Source organism: Opisthocomus hoazin, chromosome 12 (genome assembly GCF_030867145.1).
Source record: "Opisthocomus hoazin isolate bOpiHoa1 chromosome 12, bOpiHoa1.hap1, whole genome shotgun sequence".
Lineage (NCBI taxonomy): Eukaryota > Metazoa > Chordata > Aves > Opisthocomiformes > Opisthocomidae > Opisthocomus > Opisthocomus hoazin.
The window spans coordinates 22231039-22250667 of record NC_134425.1 but is presented as its reverse complement, the minus strand read 5'-3'; the positions used below and the strand labels follow the sequence as shown (position 1 = coordinate 22250667).

Below are 19629 nucleotides of genomic sequence, written 5' to 3'. Positions count from 1 at the left end.
AGCCTTGGCTGTGCAATAACGCCAATAAGAATAAAACCAGTGAAAGCAAATTCGTGTCACTGAAGTGATGTGATAGGCCTCTCTGTATAAATATATAGGGAACAGATCTGTTGCTTAAGAAAGGGTTATTTCTAGACAGTCAATTTTTCAGAAAAAAAACCTTACATAACCCAGAACTCGCTCCAAGAGACACTGAAACCAGCACAATTGTTCTTGCTGACTTGAAATTTGACTGGCTTCAAATCAAATCCCTCAGAAAATTCTGCTTTGCCAGCAACACGCTTTTGTTTGAGAAGATGAAAATCACCTCATTGCACTGTGCTTTATGCTGTCTTCTGTTCCCTGCCTATTTCAGAAGATCTTCTCAGCTCCAAGTTTGAAAAATCACCACAAAACACACACGCAGAACTGTGCTAACTCACTAATTTGTAACCATCATTTCCAATTTCACCTTTCTCAACACCACAACTGACAATTGCTGCAAGAATATATCCAAATATTTCCTTGGCTCCTCCACTCAGATTTCCAAAGTTAAAAGGCATAACATCTTTCTCTCAACCACCCTTTTGCCCTTCACTCATACTGACTGAAGCGTGATCACCTCGAGCACAATTTTACATCGCGTTGGTTTAAGCGTTTGAGAGGTACAACACACAAGCACCTCAAATCAGGTCAGACTGGAATGAAGTGAACAAAATGTTCATGGACGGCCACAGGAGGGGCAGCCCCCACTCGCTCGCAAACCATTTGAGTGGCCTTGAGTGCGCCTTGGCTGCTGACACACACTTGCAGAAACTTTTCCCAAGCACTTGCAAACGCCGTTACCACCATCATCTCAGGCCCTGTGCAAGCTGGAGTCTCAGGTATTGATTTTTTTCTCTCTCACATTTCCATCTGACAGTTGCTGTTGTGGCACATTAAACACCAAGTACTGTGCTGTGCTCAGTGTTCCCTGCTAATAACGGTCTTTACAGAAACCTAACAACGGGGCATTGTTCGTTGTTCTTTTTCCTTAAGTAAGAACACTCCTTGACATTGCTATTCCCCACTAATAAGCCAGAACACCACATTAAGGAAATTCTAGATCAAGTAGTCCTCTGTCCTATAAGGAAGCCTGTTATGTGCTATATTCATCTGCTGATTTAGATCTCTCTGACATTTTGCTTTGACGTCATTCACAAACACAGGAATAACTTCATCATAGCAGGCTTAGTCTCAACACCAGCTCTGCTTTGAAAAGGATTCAGAGCAAGAGAGTTTGGGTACAAAAGCTGGTGGTTTTACAAACTCTTCTCTGTAATCAAATACTCAGAGAAGCTACTTGTATTCCCTTCAGGTGAATGTTTAAACGTCTGGCAAAAACCACAGAAAACGCTGAATCCATTTCAGATGTGCAAAAGACCTCCAGCTAAATTTATTACAGCTTTCATCAAGTTGGAAGAAAGATACAGGAAACAAACAAAAGAATGTCATCTATGGAAAAGTTAAAATTATACCACATGCCAGTGGAATTGTAGAAAGCAGCAAACAACAGGCATCAAGCTTTCCAGAGCAAGGAATGAGAACGCAATTTTTTTAAGTTTATCTCTCTAAAGCAGATAGTTTAAGAACAGTTGGGTGTGAATTAGAAGCCTTGAGTTAGTGCCCCAGCAGCACAACTAAGCACAGTGGTCTATTTTTCTATTTGAAATCAGTATCTCCGTATAAATATCTAGTAAAAACAGAAATTCACAGTACATTTGGTGCAGCCTTTTTCACTCCCACAACAGTAAATACCTTCTAGTGCTTCCATCTGCACTCAGGAAGTTTTGCTTCTGGACTACCTTGCTGCCTCAAGTCAACAGCCAACAGACTCCGGAGTATTAATTTTAAGCATCCACATACCAGGTTCTCTGCACTCATAATAAGCTCCTGAATTAAAACTACCAAAACATCAAATTTGCCATTCTGCTATTAGATTACAAATTCATCTCCAGATGCATTGCACAACAGACATCTGTTGTGTAAACCCAGATATACTGACAGTCAGCATTGGACTAAAAGTCCAGCACCAAGCGCTAGCACCATAATCAAAATCATTCAAAGGAAAGCAAGCAAATAACACTACTGATAAAAGATCTAGGATATAAATGGTTTGGATTTCATATTAGCTGATAACACGAGCAGCTGTCACTAAAGGGTAGTAGGGCAGGGCCAGCCACGCATCTAGTAATAGTACAACAAGATCTTCTCAGTGTGAGAAATTCGGAGAACAGTTAAAATGCTGGGCAGGATGCTGGAAAAGACTGCAGGAATATTCTGCAGAGAGGTGGGCACCAGGACAGCAAATGACACCTAGCAAGAGTCTCTACACACCGTCCATGAAAATGGTGGAATACAGAGCTCCCTGGCTCATGTTCGGCCACAAAAGGGGGGACGGGAAAATCTTGCAAAAATTTCTCTAAACTGAATCTAGTGAAGAGTGGATCTTAGTGCCCCACAGCACCAACTGACAGCTTTCCACCCGGCTTACCAAGACAAACCACCGCCGCCAGCCATAGTAAGCACAGCCTCACAGAGGGGGATGACCCAGTCAGCCACTTGATAACTCGCACCAATGTTTTCTGGCCCCAACACTGGTAATTCTGTATAAAGCAAACCCAGAAACAAGGTCAGTCAATCATCAAATTTGTAGCAAACTATTTTCTTTTTATAGCAAGAGAGGTCAAGGAAGATGCAATTAAAGCTGTGTCAATTCCTAAAGAGGTGCTGAGACTTAACGAGGACCCTGAAGCTGAAGGTCCCCACACTGGGCTTCTGGGGGACATCAGCTGAAACTGGGAACAGGAACCCACCAAGAAAATGTCCAGAACAGAGCTATTTACAGAAAAATGGCATTTCTTTTTAATTCTACCCAGCCTCATACAATACCAGTGAACACGCAATGACAGTGCTGGAAGGGATCAGGTCTCTGAACAGAAGCATTCAGGACTGTACACACCTGAAGTTAGAGGCATGTGTAAATAAGCTGGATGAAACAGAAAGTCAAGTATCACTCAAGCCTGAACACAAAAACGAGGACCCAAATGAGAGAGTGAGAGGTGGGCCACCACAAATATGGAAGACAACAGCAGGAGGACCTGCTAGCCCCTGTTATCTCAATTCAGCCATAGGAGAAGATGAAAACAAACCTGTTTTGTAATGTCAGAAACTATATATAGTTTACTGCTTTAGTTTCTGGGATATGAACTGTCTGAAAGGATACTCAATAGAATATATTTAGACTGCAAACCACTATATGCTGGTGCAAAATTCAAACTGGAGCATATGACATCTTTCTCTTGAGTTCCCACAAAGCCTGGGAAGACAGTGTTAACAACTGAGATGCTCAAAAATTTTCTAAAAGTCCCGATCCTTCAAAATGGCTTACTAGTTCCATTGACTTTTTAATTTTTTTTTTTTCAGTCTGTCCACCTTTCTGCTGGCTCTCCATAGCAGTGTGCACACAGCCTGCCAAGACTCTAGACCCAAGGACTGGAGCTTAGGCCTCTGCAGAATGCAGACTGCTCGAGAGCCGGGGATCCCAGACCTGGTCTGCAGAATAGAGGAGTGACTCCCCGTGTAAACAGGAGCCTGAACTGCAGGTGTTGAGGACTGGTCTCCATCAGGCGTGTCCCAGCAGCTCTGTAATCCAAGCATCAAATAACTATGCAAAACAGGAGACAACTGTTCATGAGACATTAAAAGAAAGGTAAATGTTGTGCAGTGCAAGACATTCAAAAACAAATACACAAAGGTCAAGGTGTGAACCAAGAGTACCTGAGGAGCTTCAAAAAACCCTACACAGGACTCTCAGAAGGAAATAAGTCTGGGTAGCAAAATCAGCAAGATATTACTCCAACCAAAAAAGAAAATCAGTGGAATGCACACCCTCTACCACAAACAAGAATTAGGAGAGGAGCATCAAGATTAGCTTCGGTGAAGGACTAGGTGACTTCAGGTATCTCATTAAGTGGCCATGTCCTAAAATAAGAGTCAGTTCTAGCAAGTCAGCAGAAGAGAGCAGCACGACCAAGGTTAACAGGACCGATGCAGCTGAACATCAAAGCTGTTCAGCTTATGGAAAGGAAAAGCTTGAAGGATGTATAGGCAACTTGGTCTTCAGGCGCATGTTAGAACACTTCTATCACTGCCTCTCCTAAAAAAAGAGTGCAATTAATTTTGGAAACACAAAACACCTCATCTTACTGCCTGAGCGTGAACTACACCCTCCACTGTACATCTGAGCAATAATACAGATTTCCAAGCAATCTGTAAACACACTTAGACCATTGCTTACAGAGCTGCCCAGTGTTGCGAGCCTTCTGTACCACCAGCATCAGCTGAGCCAGCCACCCACTTGAGCACAAGCAGGCAGACCACCAAATACTATGCCAGAAAAAAACTACAGTCAAACAAACATGCAAACAACAGGTTCCACACGGCAACCACGGAAATCAGAAGTGGACTTAAATTCATCAGTGCCTGTTGGAACAGACTCAAACCCAACTTACAGGCTGCCATTCTACATGGGAGAACAGAGCTCTCACTGGGATAAATACTAAGCTTACAGATTAGAGCAGTTCTCATCAGCTTTAGTAAGAACTGCACACATGGTCCAAGACAATATTTATCCTTACATGCTTCCCTGCTGGCTGTATCCTCCAGAAATGAATCTGAGTGCTAGCTTTGTAAATAAAACAAAGAATGATTTTCCAAGCAATAAACATGATGAATTCAGCAAGCTGGCCAGAATGATGTAACCCAATGCAAGACATCCAAAACAAAGTTGGTTTTGATTCTCAGCTCACTGAGGATTAGGAAAACCAATAAATGAAACTAAATCCTAGATAGCTTTTACCTGTGGACCTTAACATGTTTTCAGAAGCGAAGTATCATTATCACTAGTTTTACAGAAGGGAAACTGAAGCAAAGAATATGAAATAATTGGTCACACAACAAATCAATTACAGAAAAACAAGATAATCTCTTTCTCATTATAGTCTTCATATTCTTGCAAAATACTAACTCTGCTCTGCACAGAGCCAAGCCACAGAACGCCATGTAGACAGAACTGTACTATTCACTTTTTTCCTCAAGACACGACTAGTCCAAAAAACCCTGATCAGTTGCTTTCATGGTTCTAAAGCCACCTTCTGTAGTCTTTCCTGAAATATCTTTCATTTGCATTCCTCTAGCAGCAAGCAAAAGAAAATTGCACGTATTTCAGGCTGTTTAATATCTTTCTATAACAAAAAGTTGAACATCAATGATTTAAATACATCATTATCTTTTCAGCATGAAGAACAGTTGAGTAGTATATTCAATTAAATTAATAGACCAAAAATTTTTCTGCTATGTTGCCATAAACAGACAATAAATCATGTGGCCAGAAGGGTATGAAACACATCTAGTCTTCTGAGCTTTGCTGTTTCTTATGCAATAAATGATATCCAGAAAATCTTATTGTACCATTGGCTATATTAAATCCACTATATGGTATTACATTACATTAATTTGAGGCTTTGAAACAAGATCTCACTTGTTGAAATTAGTAGAAATTTTGCTGTTTTCTTCAACTGGGACAGAATTTGGTTTATCATTGTTGATTTAGTTCATTTTGTCCAGTGGCTCTTTAAAGAACTAGATGATTACAAATATAAACACTTTAAGAAAGTCCATTAGAACTAACATTGAGCAAAATAGAAGAGAAAATCCTTTCTTCAAAATTGTGAAAGAAAACAGCCATAAAAAAACCCCACAACAATCGGATCCATTCTCACTTAAAATGCAACGCCTACTGACGTTTTTTTTTAATTATTTGAAATGTATTATAAAGAATGACATGTACATATAAGGTTGCTTATGGTAATGGTCTTTTCAGCACCTCAAAAAGTAGATAAATGCAAACCAATTGAAGAAAACAGAAATAGACTTCTACCACTGTAGCAACCAAAACTGAACTCCACAGATAGCATTAAAACACAGTGTGCTTTGATGAATAGCTTATAATGGTAGAAAAGCAGATTCCTGTTCTCTCTTCCACCAGTGACGTCTCTATGCCTCTCTCCTCTGGCAGAGTTTGCGGTCTGTCAATCGGTGGTTAAGCTTTCACAGACAAGATCTCTTCCACTTTGTTTCCTCAGGCCCTCGTACAGTGGGGTTCTGAGCTCACAACTTTGAAGTACTGCCACAGAGCACACATTTGAGGAATTGAGCGCCTTGCGCTGAAGTTGATTGCACTGCTTTTACCACTGATCAATGCAGAATTCGGCTCCTCATTAAATCACTTCAGGTGAGCCTGCCTGACAGACTCATTGTCTTAAAACTCTCAGACATACGACAACTGAAGCAAAAAGCTGTAACCATCAACTGACATGTATTTTGAGTGGCAGTCTGGTATCCTATACTATAAATGCACCACTTAGAATAAAAGTTTTAATGTGCCAAGGCTCTCATGAAAAATAAATTTATTTACAAAGGCAAAGCCTGCACTCATCGTTTCAGAAACACCTCCTTGACATCGGCAGGTTCTCTGCAAGCCAACAGGCTGCACAACCTGCCCAAGAACGCCAAACACATCCAGCACTTTGCCAAAAGCATGGAAACCAACACTGCGCCATCTAGAAAGTTTTTACTTTGAGACCAGGCTCGCAATAAAACACTAAGGAGTTCCTTACCGTAAATCTCTTCATGTAATCAGAGACACAAAATCCTCCCACGCTCAAGCGAAGGGATCTGTGCAAGGAAGATTCCTCATATAAAGTTCCCATGTTGTTTGGCTTGTATAGTGGTCACCCAGGTAGCCTGAAGCCTTTCACTGCATAAAGCTGCTCAGCCTCCCTGGATCTTGCTGGAATTCTGCTTGTGAGATACACTAGGCATTTCATCTTATCTAACACTGTACCAGGCATTTCAAGTATGTCACTTGCTTATCAGCAGTACAAGGGTCTACTTATCCCAGCAGTGCACTTCCTGCATTGCTGATAACAGCTACTCTAAGGCAGGGAAACAACAGAAGATGACAGCCAAATCTCGTGAGTCACTAGAGTCCCTTCTTCGCATCTCCCTGTTCCTTAGTTTATTTTTGCCCAATTTAACCTTGCTTTTGCTGTAACTTAAGGACAGCATGTTGGCTTCAGCCAAGCAGTGACAAGACTGTCATTTATCTGACTGCTGTTCTTCTTTCAGTGACACTGATTACTGCTGCAGGATATTTCCTTTAACATAACAACATGATTATTATGCATGTGAACATTTCTTTTATTTCCAGCTTCTTAAGCGATAATATAGGAATATATAATATAGGGCAAACAAAAGAATGGACAAAAAGTGACTAATATTCATCCTCCATCAGAATTCACATATCTATTTATGCCTTCAAGCACTGTTTATACAGTCTACACACAGAAAGCAACTCACTTCAGTCTGTAAAATCCCTTGCAGTCAAACAAAAGTACTGACAGAAGCGTATGTAGCCATAAAGTCCACCAAGACATATTTGTGAACCCCTAGATTTAGAACCTTTTCAATTTTTTTCTACCCACACAGTTAGATTAATAAGCAGCCATACTGCACCCAAATTACGTCCCTCCTCACACATCTGGCTGTCAAGTAATTAATTCCCTTTTATTTTGCCCTGTGTAAAACACATTTCTTTTTTAAATTGCGTTCTCACCCATAAGATTATTTCAGTGGAGTACAAATATACAAAGACAACAGATACCAAGATGATGGATGACCTAAAAAGGAAAGTAAATTCTGGAGAAGTAGAGAAAAAAAAAAATCTAGTTTCAATTTTCACCTGTGCTGTGCCTTCTTCTTCCACGCTGCCAACAAAGTGCAGTAAAATTAGCTCTGTTGACTACTAGCTACGGGTGATCTAACACCAACCTGAATCACAAAAGGCACGGGTATAAAAAATGACAACCACTCACTATGGACCCACAGCCTCTGCACAGATGGACAGTCTCCTCAGGCAGCAATATGTGGGCTTAGCATGGGCCATGTCTTCACTGCTTAAATCAAAATAACTGTGTTTTCCCACAGGATGAGTGCACATGCACTTTCCCCTAAAATAATCAAGCAACCAACGGAGACAAGATACTGTACCTTTATCATTACGATCTAAGAGATGTCAGGTCCAGAAGTGTGGGTATAGATCTGACTACCCCTCTCACAGCAAAAACAAATGCTTCGTTTCCACTGAGGTTTGTACAGTAAGATAACCAATATGCTGTTAAAAAACCAAAATAAAACCAATGTCAGTATAGACAAAAAGCTGTGAATTAAGGTGAATGAGGAACTCTCACAGGGCAAAAGGCAGGGAGGAGATGGCCATGCTTGCTGTGCTGCAAGTATTTTTTACTGCCTGGCAGGGAATGTTTTTCAGGCCGTTCAATGAACAAGTGAAAAGGCCAGGGGTACAGGAGGAATTGAGCACAGCTCAGAGGTGAGATAGTTCCACCACGAGGTTAGTAGCCTAACACCCTGGTAAAGGGACATAGGCAGCCTGAGGCTGGCTGAGATACTGGACTTTGACCTCCAGAAATGTGAGGTCTGTCTCAACTGTCAGAGTCCTGCAAATTTCTGACTCTGTGCCTTGGCTTTTCCACCTGTAAAACTGAGTTAAACTCTTCCTAGCTCACAGGATTTTAACAGCTTTAGAATCTGTTATTATTATTCCTCCTTTTAAAAGGCAAAGCCAACCCATAAATCCTAGGTCAAAACTGTCCCAAAAATTTTAAGACACATCAGCTAGCTCCATATAGTGGTACAGGAAAACCGGTGTCTTCTGAGCAGTAAGCAGCAAGACTGCTTCTGAGCCCGTTTGCCTGGATTGGGTCCAACCGTTGAGGGCTTTGTGGCAGCGCCTCAAGCAGTATTCCTGGCACTTCCACCAGGAACGCGGCCTGGCCACTCTCAGTGGGAGAGGAGACTATCCACATGAGCATCAAGCTCTTGAACACAGCCTTAAGGTTTTTTATTAACATGTAACTGATCATATGAATTAGTGATCCCTATTCCAGATCTTAAGAAAACAACAGCTGTTCAAAAGGTGCAGTGCTTAGCAGATGAGTCAGGTGACCCCGAGACTCAGCGTGAGGAAAAAAACACTATTTTTAATACATTTGTGACTTATTCCAATAGCACAAATAATCATGTTGTTACTCCAGATTTAATAAAGAGATGCTATTACTTAATGTGGCAGCAGTGGCATGTACAGCATGCAAGCGCCATTCCACAGGCGAAAGCTTGCATGACAAAGAGAATCCTTTAGGAAATTTGGCAAGCAGTCCGGAACAAGCAATGCTCAGCCTGCAACCTTCCATTAGCAGATCTAAATAGAGAACTGTAGTGTAACACAACACCTTCCTGCAGTATTTTCATTAATTAATACTAAGAATATAATTATGATGTGCTTCACTGTCTTTATTTTTTTCAGAAGCTAAAATGCAGAAAAAGCAAATTTGGAGCCTTTCTCTCCCTCACTTTCATTTCAGATCTTCTGATGCCGATTCTGGAATCTGTTTTCAGAAGAGTATTAAAAGCAACAGAACAGTAGCAACTATCTAACATCCAAACCACAGCAAGAAAGTAGTCCACTTTTCACAAAGTTAGATATATTGCTGTGGGTAGAAAACATTGTGGCGATGGACACAAAAAACAGAGTTTGGCGCCTTGCCCTAAAATACTAGAGCTAGAGACGAGGACAGTGCTCACTTTAAGTATAGGTATTCCATAGACTTTGTAGATGTCACGAGACATTGTTTACTCATAGAATAAATGCAAAGCTTTTCCAAACATAATGCAAGTAACACCCAACAAACGAAATCAAGATCAAGGGTAGTATTTTAGCTTTTAGAGCAACTCTTTGACTCTGCTATACTTGAGACAAAAACTCCTCCTTCAGACCAAGAGAGGTGTTTGACAGCTAGATCAGTACACTTGGAGCGAAGACCAAGAAAAGGAAAAAGGTAATGTTAAGAGGCTATGAATTATTACTAGCTTGCCCAGCCAGCTGCTGACAGATATGTCAAATCCTGCACAAACTACAGAGTAAAATGAAGGGGCTCAGCATTTTTGAGGGGACCTCTCATCTCCCAGCATCAGCCTCTGTGAATCAGGAGGAGGCAGACTGCTCCACACACACATCCCATTTTCAGGCAATTTATAATCTAAACAATATTCCTTAGCTGAAACTGTCGACATGGCAGTTAATAGAGAGTATCTTCCTTCCCGAAAATAAATAAGGAGAAACTTTAGTCTCTTGGCACATTTCTTTCACACATGCTTCAGTTACTGAATTACTTAACTATTTTAGAGCCTTTTTATCATTAATAATCAGAGCTACCAACACTGATGCCACCCAGTTTAACTCACCATGACCATGCCCAAAACATCTAATTGAAGGTTCACAGCTCTCTTCCAAAAATGGATTTCCAAGTTCTGTCAATAACTTACCCTTTCATTACGCTTCCATCCATGCAACAAGCTAGAACTGAATGCCAGCATACAGGAGTGTTCCCAGGGAAACGCACGCAGAATCAGCAGGCAGAGTATTGACACCAGAAATGTTCAAGTCCCCTTCTGCATCTGATCAGGACAAGTATTCAGGAGTCTGTGAAGACTTTGACTGATGAGGCATTTTCTAAGACCAGTCAGTTCCTGGTTGTCTCTGTGCCAGTATCAACACATTTCTAGAGCTGCTCCACTCACAATGGATTAGTACTAAAGGCCAGGTCTGAAAGCCTCCCCACCTCATTAATATTAATTTTATATTTTAAATGCCATTTACACAAGGACCCTTCCATATTTAAACCTTCAGTATTCACTTCCATTGTTTCAAACAGAAAACACTAGCAGAGACAGCTTCAGGCAGGCTGCTTTTGTTTAAAAGAACAGTATCTAAAGCCCTGCTTTAACTTCATCAGGCCACAAAGCTTTGCACAGCAACAGATACTGCCTGCAAAGCACAAACGTCAGCAGATTTTCATTCTTCCATTCTTTCGCTTTTGTTACAGCTGCCAAAGCGGGTGAGTATAAAGTCTGCAGCTGAATAAACCCAAGGCAGGCAACTTACCTAGTGAACACTTTGAAAATAGCTATTCTCACCATAAAAACAAATTCAAAGAGACAAAGTGACTCAGTACCTACTTTGTGTCCTGGCAAGCATGGGTGAATGCGTTTGCATTCACAGGATACCACATTACATAGCAAACCTAGCTTTGACGGTCATAAAAAAGGTCCAAAGGAGAACAGATTCAAGCCTTCTCTGTAAGGACGGGGGACGATTTAGGGGTAGTCATCTTTTACTTCTGTATAGCACAGAGCCTTGTTACAGAGGTCAACCCTGCAGGCAGCAAACAACAAGTCTGAGATGCTGAAGCAGACAGCGCCTTCACCCTTCTACTCTCCACTAGTGAGGGAGTAAACAAAAAGCAAAAAGGGGGAAGAAAAAAAGCGAAAGGGAAAAGCAAGATGAATTCTTCTAGTTTTACCATATTCTCCTTTGCAACGCATTGTTGTAACGCAGATTTACTGTTTAACAGCCCATTAGTTTTTAATGTTAAGAAGTAACATTTCGCAAAAACCTGAAACCAAAAAGAATTTCACATCATTCCTCCATCTACCTTCAAAAAAAACCCACAATAATGAGAAGTGCAGATCAAGCATGTTTCCCAGAAGTAATATAGGATGAGTAGAATATCATTTGTGTTCGATGACAGATTTTATCAAGCTCCTACTTTTCACAAGCACTATTCTGTATTTTTTAAAAATAATTAACTCAATTGACACAATACTCTCTCACTCTTACACTCTTGCCCACTCTGAGACAGCCATAAAGCGTAGTTGGTAATTACCTCTCATTTCAATGGTCCCTCAACTAGAGACGACATCATTTCTGTCAGTAAACCCCATAAAGTACACATGCAGCATCAAAATTTTATGTCCAATGAACATGTATGTGGAAATCAGATTCACAGGATCCTTTATTTTTGAGTTTGAAATTCAGAAGCAAATATTTTAGATGTATTTTAACTCTGACAGTCTGGATTGCTGACTTTTTTGTTTTTTTCTTTACATCAGCATCCACTAATTAGGTTCATTCTACTCCTCAAAAACCTTCTTTATAAAATGTTTCCTCTTTTTGAATCAACTCTGAAAAACAAGGATTAAAACACTCTCCATCCCACTCCCAGTGGTGGTGGTGGGATCTTGTTCATCTCCCACATCATGTCTGCACCAGTTTCCCCACAAGAAAAGCCCAGTCAACTCACAATCAAGGCTACAGACGGGGAAGCCCAAACAACACAGAAAAAAAGAATATAGCCCCCAGAGAATTTGTTTCTCAAACCACCCAATTTTTAGGTAAAAAGGAACTGCTCAACTCCGAGAACAGCTTGAGGAGCAGTATCCTTACTGCTCCTACAAATGCAGCACCTCTCCAGTCACCTCTCCCTTGTTCTCCAAATTGCCCTGCTCCTCCTGTCATCTCCAGAAATCTGAAACACAGGCATTGCTTTCTCCACCACGATATCCTACAGAAGGTCTCCATGTCTCTCTCCTAACAGCCTGAACACACTCACCTTTAATTCTCATCGTTATGCCCTTCTCCATTCTCTAGCTCAGTCTAGCTTTTCTTTTTTCTACCCTCACCACTCCTAGCTGGATCATTCTGGTCGCTGCCTCCTCCTTGTGTCTGGAGTGAGCCCCAATTACCTTCCTCCCTTTAGTACGCAAGGAAGCTCCACTGCAACTATAACACTGGCTAATAAAGAGACCTGCACGCCTGAAATATGAGAAACTGAGATTAATATATTCATCATACAGTAACAGTCTGCCAGTGGTCTTTGAAGTCATTGTGCTTTTGAGTGTCACCACAGTCAAGAAGAGTGCAAGCTGTCAAAAAACCCTTTGTTTGATCAGTAAAGAAGCAGTAGTAAATTGACAAGCAGGAAACAACAATAATAATTAATCCAATATAATCTCAACCCACCTGTTAGTCTCACAAAACATCTATGTATCATTTTTGTGACTTTCTCAGGTTCCCCATGTTCAAATAATCAATATCCTTGTTTCCCAGGAATGCATTTGTAATGCAGGCATTCAAAATAGAACATGTCCTCTGCTCTTCTCCATTTGCTGTATTTTTATTTTTGATCTTTCTGTAGTTGGTAGGAGTAGGGTTCTGTTCACTATTTTCAAGTTCTTCTAATACATTAATAATCTAATAAAGATTTTAAAAGACACAACATTTTAAAAGACATTTTCCTATGTACTGTTACCATCAGTCTCAAAAATCAAAATCGCTGAACAGTACAAATTGTTAAAGTATCTGTTTCCTCTTCCAAACTCTGTACTCCTTTAACCTTTTTTCCTCCCCAGGACTACATTTAGATGCATACGCATGAGCTGTACATAAACGTGAGCTTCACTGTTGCTAAGTAACTCTGTGCCAGTAGATAGCACTCTGGATGTTGTAAGCAACATCACACAAGTTGCCAAATTCATAATTTGGTCAGTGTCAAGAAATGCAAGCTAAATATTTTGGATGAGACTCTCAAATCTTTCTAAAACAGGCGTGAGCAACAATGAAAGAAAAATACATTGCGAAGTGACTAGACTCAATATTAATCCTACACGCTGTGGGAAACTTCTTCCCTACCAGGACAGGTAGGATAGTCTTCAGAATGCAGCTATTAGTATTTACCTAAGTTAGGTTTCTTTCTCAATTCCCATTGAGCCCATTATTCACTGCTTTGAGGTACTATTTACAAAACATTCCTTTAAGTGTTAAAATTACATTCCATCATTTTAACCATTCAGTTAAACAGCTTGTTTTAAGAGTACCTTCTTGAAAACCTTTCATTGGATGTCAAGACCTGTCACAGTAAAAAAAATCCTACAAGTAAATTCCAATACTTATCTTCAAATCTTAGGATAGATTTATCTGCTCAGTTTGGTAGGGAATTCTACTTGTAGAATTTTTATTTATTTGAAGTTTTAAATTTAACTTGTTTTTCAGCAGAATTAAGAGGTAAAACTACAGGATCAGGCTCTGAATCAGTACTTGGCCAAGACTCGATAAATGTCTTAAGTATCTCAACTTACTGTACTGTTTTTCATTCTTTGGAATTGCCCTGTCTTAAAGAACAGAAAGATCTGTTACTTTTGCAAGATGATTGGAAGTAATCATTATCCTCCACTGTTTCAGAAAGCTGAAGTAAAAAGCAATTACGCCTTAACCCTCATTCTACAGTAACACAGGTTCCTTAGTCAATTAAAAAAAAAAAAAATTGAGCCTTGCATTTCTAACTTCATTCATTTGAGGTTACACATCAAGATTTCACAATTTCAATAGAGTCCTCCAGCTGACAGTCTCATGTTAAGTAAGAGCTGTTCTTTTCAAGAGTTTCTTACACTCCTGCCTTTTCTCTGGCTTCCGTCTTGTGTTCAAGACAAAACCTGTACTGTCTTCAGGACACTATGTGGTTTCATAAGATAGATTTCATACCTAGCGCACATCTTCTGCATGTTATGACAACACCAGATCTAAAGATTCATGAGCTATGCTGTTAATAAACTATTCCTTTACTTAAACAAAAACATCCTTTATTACTTCAGAATTATTTTATTTGCCAAAGTAGTAAACTCCATCAATAAACATTACTTTCAAATACATTACAGACTACCACGCAGTGCCAGTAAAACCAGTGTTAGGACTCAGTATCAATCTTACTGAAACCCAGAACTCCCGGTTCCCGTATCGCTCAGCCAGTTCAGTGACCTTAGATGAAATGCTGCTTTGCTGCTGTTGAGGATCAGGACCTGGGGCCCAGACCACACACACAGCAGACTCCAACCACGTATCTCATCCTTATGCATGCCCACATGTGCATGTACAAACACGTATTCTGCTCCAAGACTTCTCCAAATAAAGCAACTCAGATCTCAGTCTGAAGATTTTTCTTTATTAGCAAGGTATTTTCAATAAAATATTCAAAAGCTGTTTATTCCAAGACAAAACAAAAACCATCGACACTTGGAAAAGTGCCACACTACTAACATTTGTAATCCTGGTATCTGGAACGCTCACAGCTCTTAACAGCATTTTATGGTCTCCAACACTGTCCAAGATTAAAAATCGTATTTATTTCTTAAGCCTTATGACAAAATTAAAGACTTAATTATGCTTGAGAGAAAAAATGCATACTAGGAACAAAAGGCAGTAAACTTGACTTTTATAAGACGGAGTTCAGGTTCTATGTACAAAGCTAAGCAGCACCAAGAAAAGTAGCTTGTGGGGGGAAGATGAGGGACGGGTATCTGACTTTCCTGGGGAATGTGCTGCATGATGACACCAAATGATTCATGAGAATCACGTTTTGAGCTTGAAATTAAACAACTTCAGTAAAAGCAGGTTTAGGTTTTCTTCTGAAGAAAAAAAAAAGAAACACACAGATTTATCCATTTGCACTGCCTTCTGCCTAATCAATTTCTTGCTTTTTACTTAGATTGCACATCCCATTCAACAGCTAGCAGCTACAAGCAGCCCTTTTTAAAGTAAGAGCTGAAAAAATCCCACTCTAGTACATGAATTTACTTTCAGTTCATTACGAAATCACAATCTCTACTGAAATCATGCAGTGTATTTCTGTAGTGTTTGATCAACCATAAGGCAGCAAAACTGATCATCTTCATCTCAACAGGAAAAACTGCTTAATCAGATATAACTTCGGGGCAGCCAGACTTTCTGTAACTGCTAGTGGGTTTCGAAAGTGACAGCCTAAAGGGGAGAAAAAAACCACTCTATTTATTAAAGCTGTCCCACCATCACTGCTACTGAAGTGGCAACCTCCCAAAAGGGTAGGCAAACAACTGGGGAAAGCAACATCTTGAAATGCTGCAGTTTGATTCGCTAGAGGATATTCATCAGAACCCACAGTGAAATAAAACAGTAGGAAGTCTACTACAAAACACTGATGACATCTTTAATACCTTGAAGGAGAACAACTCACCTGAAAGCACTGGTGAAACTTGTTAACATTTGCTTTGCTATATTTTCATAATAAGCAAGAAGCAAGGCACAAGAGGAGATCTGCAGAGTAAAACCATTGGGCCTGAGAGCCCACCATCTGCTACAGGCAGACCTGGTCCTGCAGAGCAAGCACCCACTAACAGGTGAAGGACATCTTCAAGGTCAGTTGTTTGTAAAAGGAATCTACTTCCTGCTACCCAAGACTATTCTATGACACAAACATAAGCACTGGAAGTAGAGACTACCACACCTACTCCTAATCCAAAGAAAAACACTTGCATAAATGCACCTAGACATATAAAATAGGACACCAGCAGTACCTGCACATCTTCATGCATGCAGAGGGATCGTGTTCTGGAGAACAGCAACTCAGAAAGGCTTAAACTAAACAGTGGTTTAAGACTGCTTTCTGGTTACACTGTTTAATCATGAGTTATCAATACCTTAAAGGTTATCAGTGTCTTAAAGAAGTCAAGCATCATGTCCTGTTATGCAACAAGATACTAAGCTCCTTGATAGTACAGTCCAAGATACAAGGAAAACACAGTGCTGCTAGTAGCCTACATGAATCACTGTCTCACTAAAACAAAACTGGAAAAACTCAGAAAAAAATAAAAAGCACTGTGTGAAACCAACCCAAAGACCTTGTTTAGGACCTGATATCTGAAGCAAGTATCTCAGTTCTAGTCTCCCTCTCCATAAGTCCTGCTGCCCAGCCACAGGGTGATGATAATCTCCAAAGTATTCCCCAACAATTGCCTCATTTTCAAATTTTTTTAATCGATCATAACAGTATTATAGTGAATATGACAGGAAAATTAGAGATGTTTGTAAAATTGGACCAAAGAAAACTTACATATATGGGAGTTCCAGGGGAGGCGAGGAAGAGTTCCCTTAAACCATTTTTTATTAAATTGCCAACTGAAAGTTCAGAGTTCTTTGGTCTTAAATTATTTATTGCTACCAATTTTCACAGCTCAAGAGCTAACATCCCAAGCAACTGATTAAGTCATCTACTTCCAGTGCAGATAGCGAGTAATACTCATTAGCAGTATTTTAAGCTCCTAAGTTAGCTATGAGCGAGTGATGTTCTACAGAAAAATAATCTTTCAATGTGCTTTTACTGAAAAGTGAATACTATGCTCTTCCTAGTATCAACAGTAAGAATGCTTGAACAGTTACTCTCTTCAGAATAAGCCTGCCATCTAGTAGCAGACTAGAGTAAACGCAGAGAAATCTCAAGCCAGAATTTGTACCGTGAACTTGCTTGATGGTCTGACACACTATTACACAGAGATGTAAACACTGGAAACATAGTTCTTCAGAAAAAAAGGGAAAAGAAGTGGCAGAAAGATGTAGATGGTGGCTTGTAAACAGGCAGTTCTCCAGTACAATCCTAAACTATTCTATTCACAACATCAAGCTTATCTAGTCAGATAAGTCAACATGTAGAGGCGGTATAGAGGTGGAGCGGTATTTTTGTAGTGGTGATATACTTGGTCTTCTTTCAAGCTAATTAAAAAAACCGCAGCCTAATTCACTTTTTCTGAAAGAAGATTATTTTTCTGTGTGAGGTCTCATGTTACAAAATGCAGTGAAATCAGTTAAGGTAGACTGAACCGTAAAACATTCAGAGACAGGGCCTAAGCTCTTATATTGGAACTAGAGAGTCACAAAAAAAAATTATGCATAAGCAGCTTCCTGAAGTGTTACATATTTATTCTTGCTTCTTGGAAATTACGCAGCTTCCAAGTAAGTCAAAGCTGCAGTACATAGCATTTTACTCTCTCATCGTTTAGCTGTCCCTGGCTTTATTTTACTTTCGTAGACCAAGATCCAATACGTTTTACAATTATAATCCACAATGGTTTGCCACAGTGTTTCATCCATTGATCATCTCTAACACACAAAGAAAGAGCTCTTGTGATGCCATCATGTTGACGCCTATTTCATACAGTGCAGATGCTTTCCAGTTCAGTCACTGAATGTGTTCCAAGAAATCTATGTCTTAGCATACCACAGCCACAGAGTTACCAGGGCTTTTGGAAGATGCTGAAGTGTGCTGTCTACAGAATCACAGAATATTAGGGGTTGGAAGGGACCTCTGTGGGTCATCTAGTCCAACTCCCCTGCCAAAGCAGGGTCTATATGGGAAAGAATGGTTTGTTTCTGGTTCGTGGGAAAAGAAAGTCAGGACTCTTCCTCTGCAAGATCCACTGGCAACGAAGCACACTCTCCCTAGGATATTTTCAAGGCCACCTGCTTCCATCACAGCTTTCTCAAAGAAACTGGAAGCCAGCAGAGGAAGAAAAATAGCATGACCACAAGTGGGAAAGAGCCGACAGCAGACACCTGGGGAAGACAAAGGGAAAAAGTACAGAAATGGAACTCAACCACTGTTTCAAGAGACTCTCCACCAATGAAGAGGAAAAAATAGCCTTACACTTTTGAGAGGTATGAACGTATTTTTCAGTACCTATCAGAGATGGCACCAATCTAAATGTAAAAGCCATAAGTTAAAGTTTGTCGCATCTAACAATATTAACTTCAGTCCTCTGTAGATAACTAACTCCATGTACAGAAGCAGAAAGAAGTAGATACCTGTAGGAATGCAGGTTAGAGTGCTGAACAGACTACATCAGTAGTTCCCTTTGTCCCTTCTTAACACGGTAGATCTCATTCTAGCAACAGAAGTAACAGAAGCTTGATCATGTCTTAAGTTTTCAAAATTAGAACTTCCCTTTTGTCATTCTGACTTCAGCAACTTACCATGCAAACATACGTTCTAATCCTTAAGAGTTACTCATCTGTCCTTACTATTGGTATCTGCGACAGGCTACAGTTCTGGAAAGCAGAAGTCTACATAATGTGGGGAAGCAGGTCTTGTGTTCGCAATTCCTCATTTACTGGAATAAAGACAAATGTAGATTAGTGGTTTAAGGGCATTTCCACACCCATCCCTCTCATCCAGCATTAAAAAGGACCTCAATTACTCCTTAGGAGTAAGGAATTAAAAGTCACTTGCCACATTTCCTGCTTACAAAGTTTGCACCTCATCAGTCCCTTGTGGCTTAACTCAAAACTATCATAGCTTCTTCCCTTAACCAATAAACTGTCAGTATTTGATAGTCCAGCTTTATTAATAAAAATCTCTGCTTCCATCTAGAGATCAGTTCTGTAGCAGAACCTCATTAGGTAACTCTCACTATTAAAGTAACTTGATACTGAAAAGCATGAGTAATACTGAAGAAAAACGAAGACATTTAGTTACATTCCCCTTCTTAGAAAAGAGTGAATGAAAGGTAACAAAAAGCTAGTATGTCAGGTTTCATGAATGCAATTGGCTCCTACACCTCCCTCGGGATTTCACAGGGCTTGAGCTTTTTTTTTGGTAAGGCAAAAACACCATATATTTTGGCACGTATTTTATATATGCCAAAACTAATGCAAGAGTTTTGGCTCAAATTGCACTACACCACTTGAACAAAGAGGACTTCATTGAATGTTTTACCTAAACCTATTTCTACCAAAACAGCTCATTTTTGCACACTCCGGTAGACTTTTGCTTT

The 19629-nt window shown here is 40.0% G+C and overlaps 1 protein-coding gene across 5 annotated transcripts in view; it reads right to left on the bottom strand.

The window, feature by feature from the left end:
• The window catches only part of MYLK3 (myosin light chain kinase 3), a 47527-nt gene extending 28609 nt beyond the window's left edge, over positions 1 to 18918 (bottom strand). For 4 of the 5 annotated variants that reach the window (XM_075433535.1, XM_075433539.1, XM_075433538.1 and 1 more), the window contains exon 1: positions 8131 to 8249. In XM_075433535.1, coding sequence (XP_075289650.1) covers positions 8131 to 8139 — 9 coding nt within the window. In that variant the 5' untranslated portion in view covers positions 8140 to 8249. Of the gene's footprint in view, positions 1 to 8130; positions 8250 to 18829 lie in introns of those variants that run through there. The other variant, XM_075433537.1, reaches the window with a different exon arrangement.
• Between the last annotated feature and the right edge of the window lie 711 nt (positions 18919 to 19629).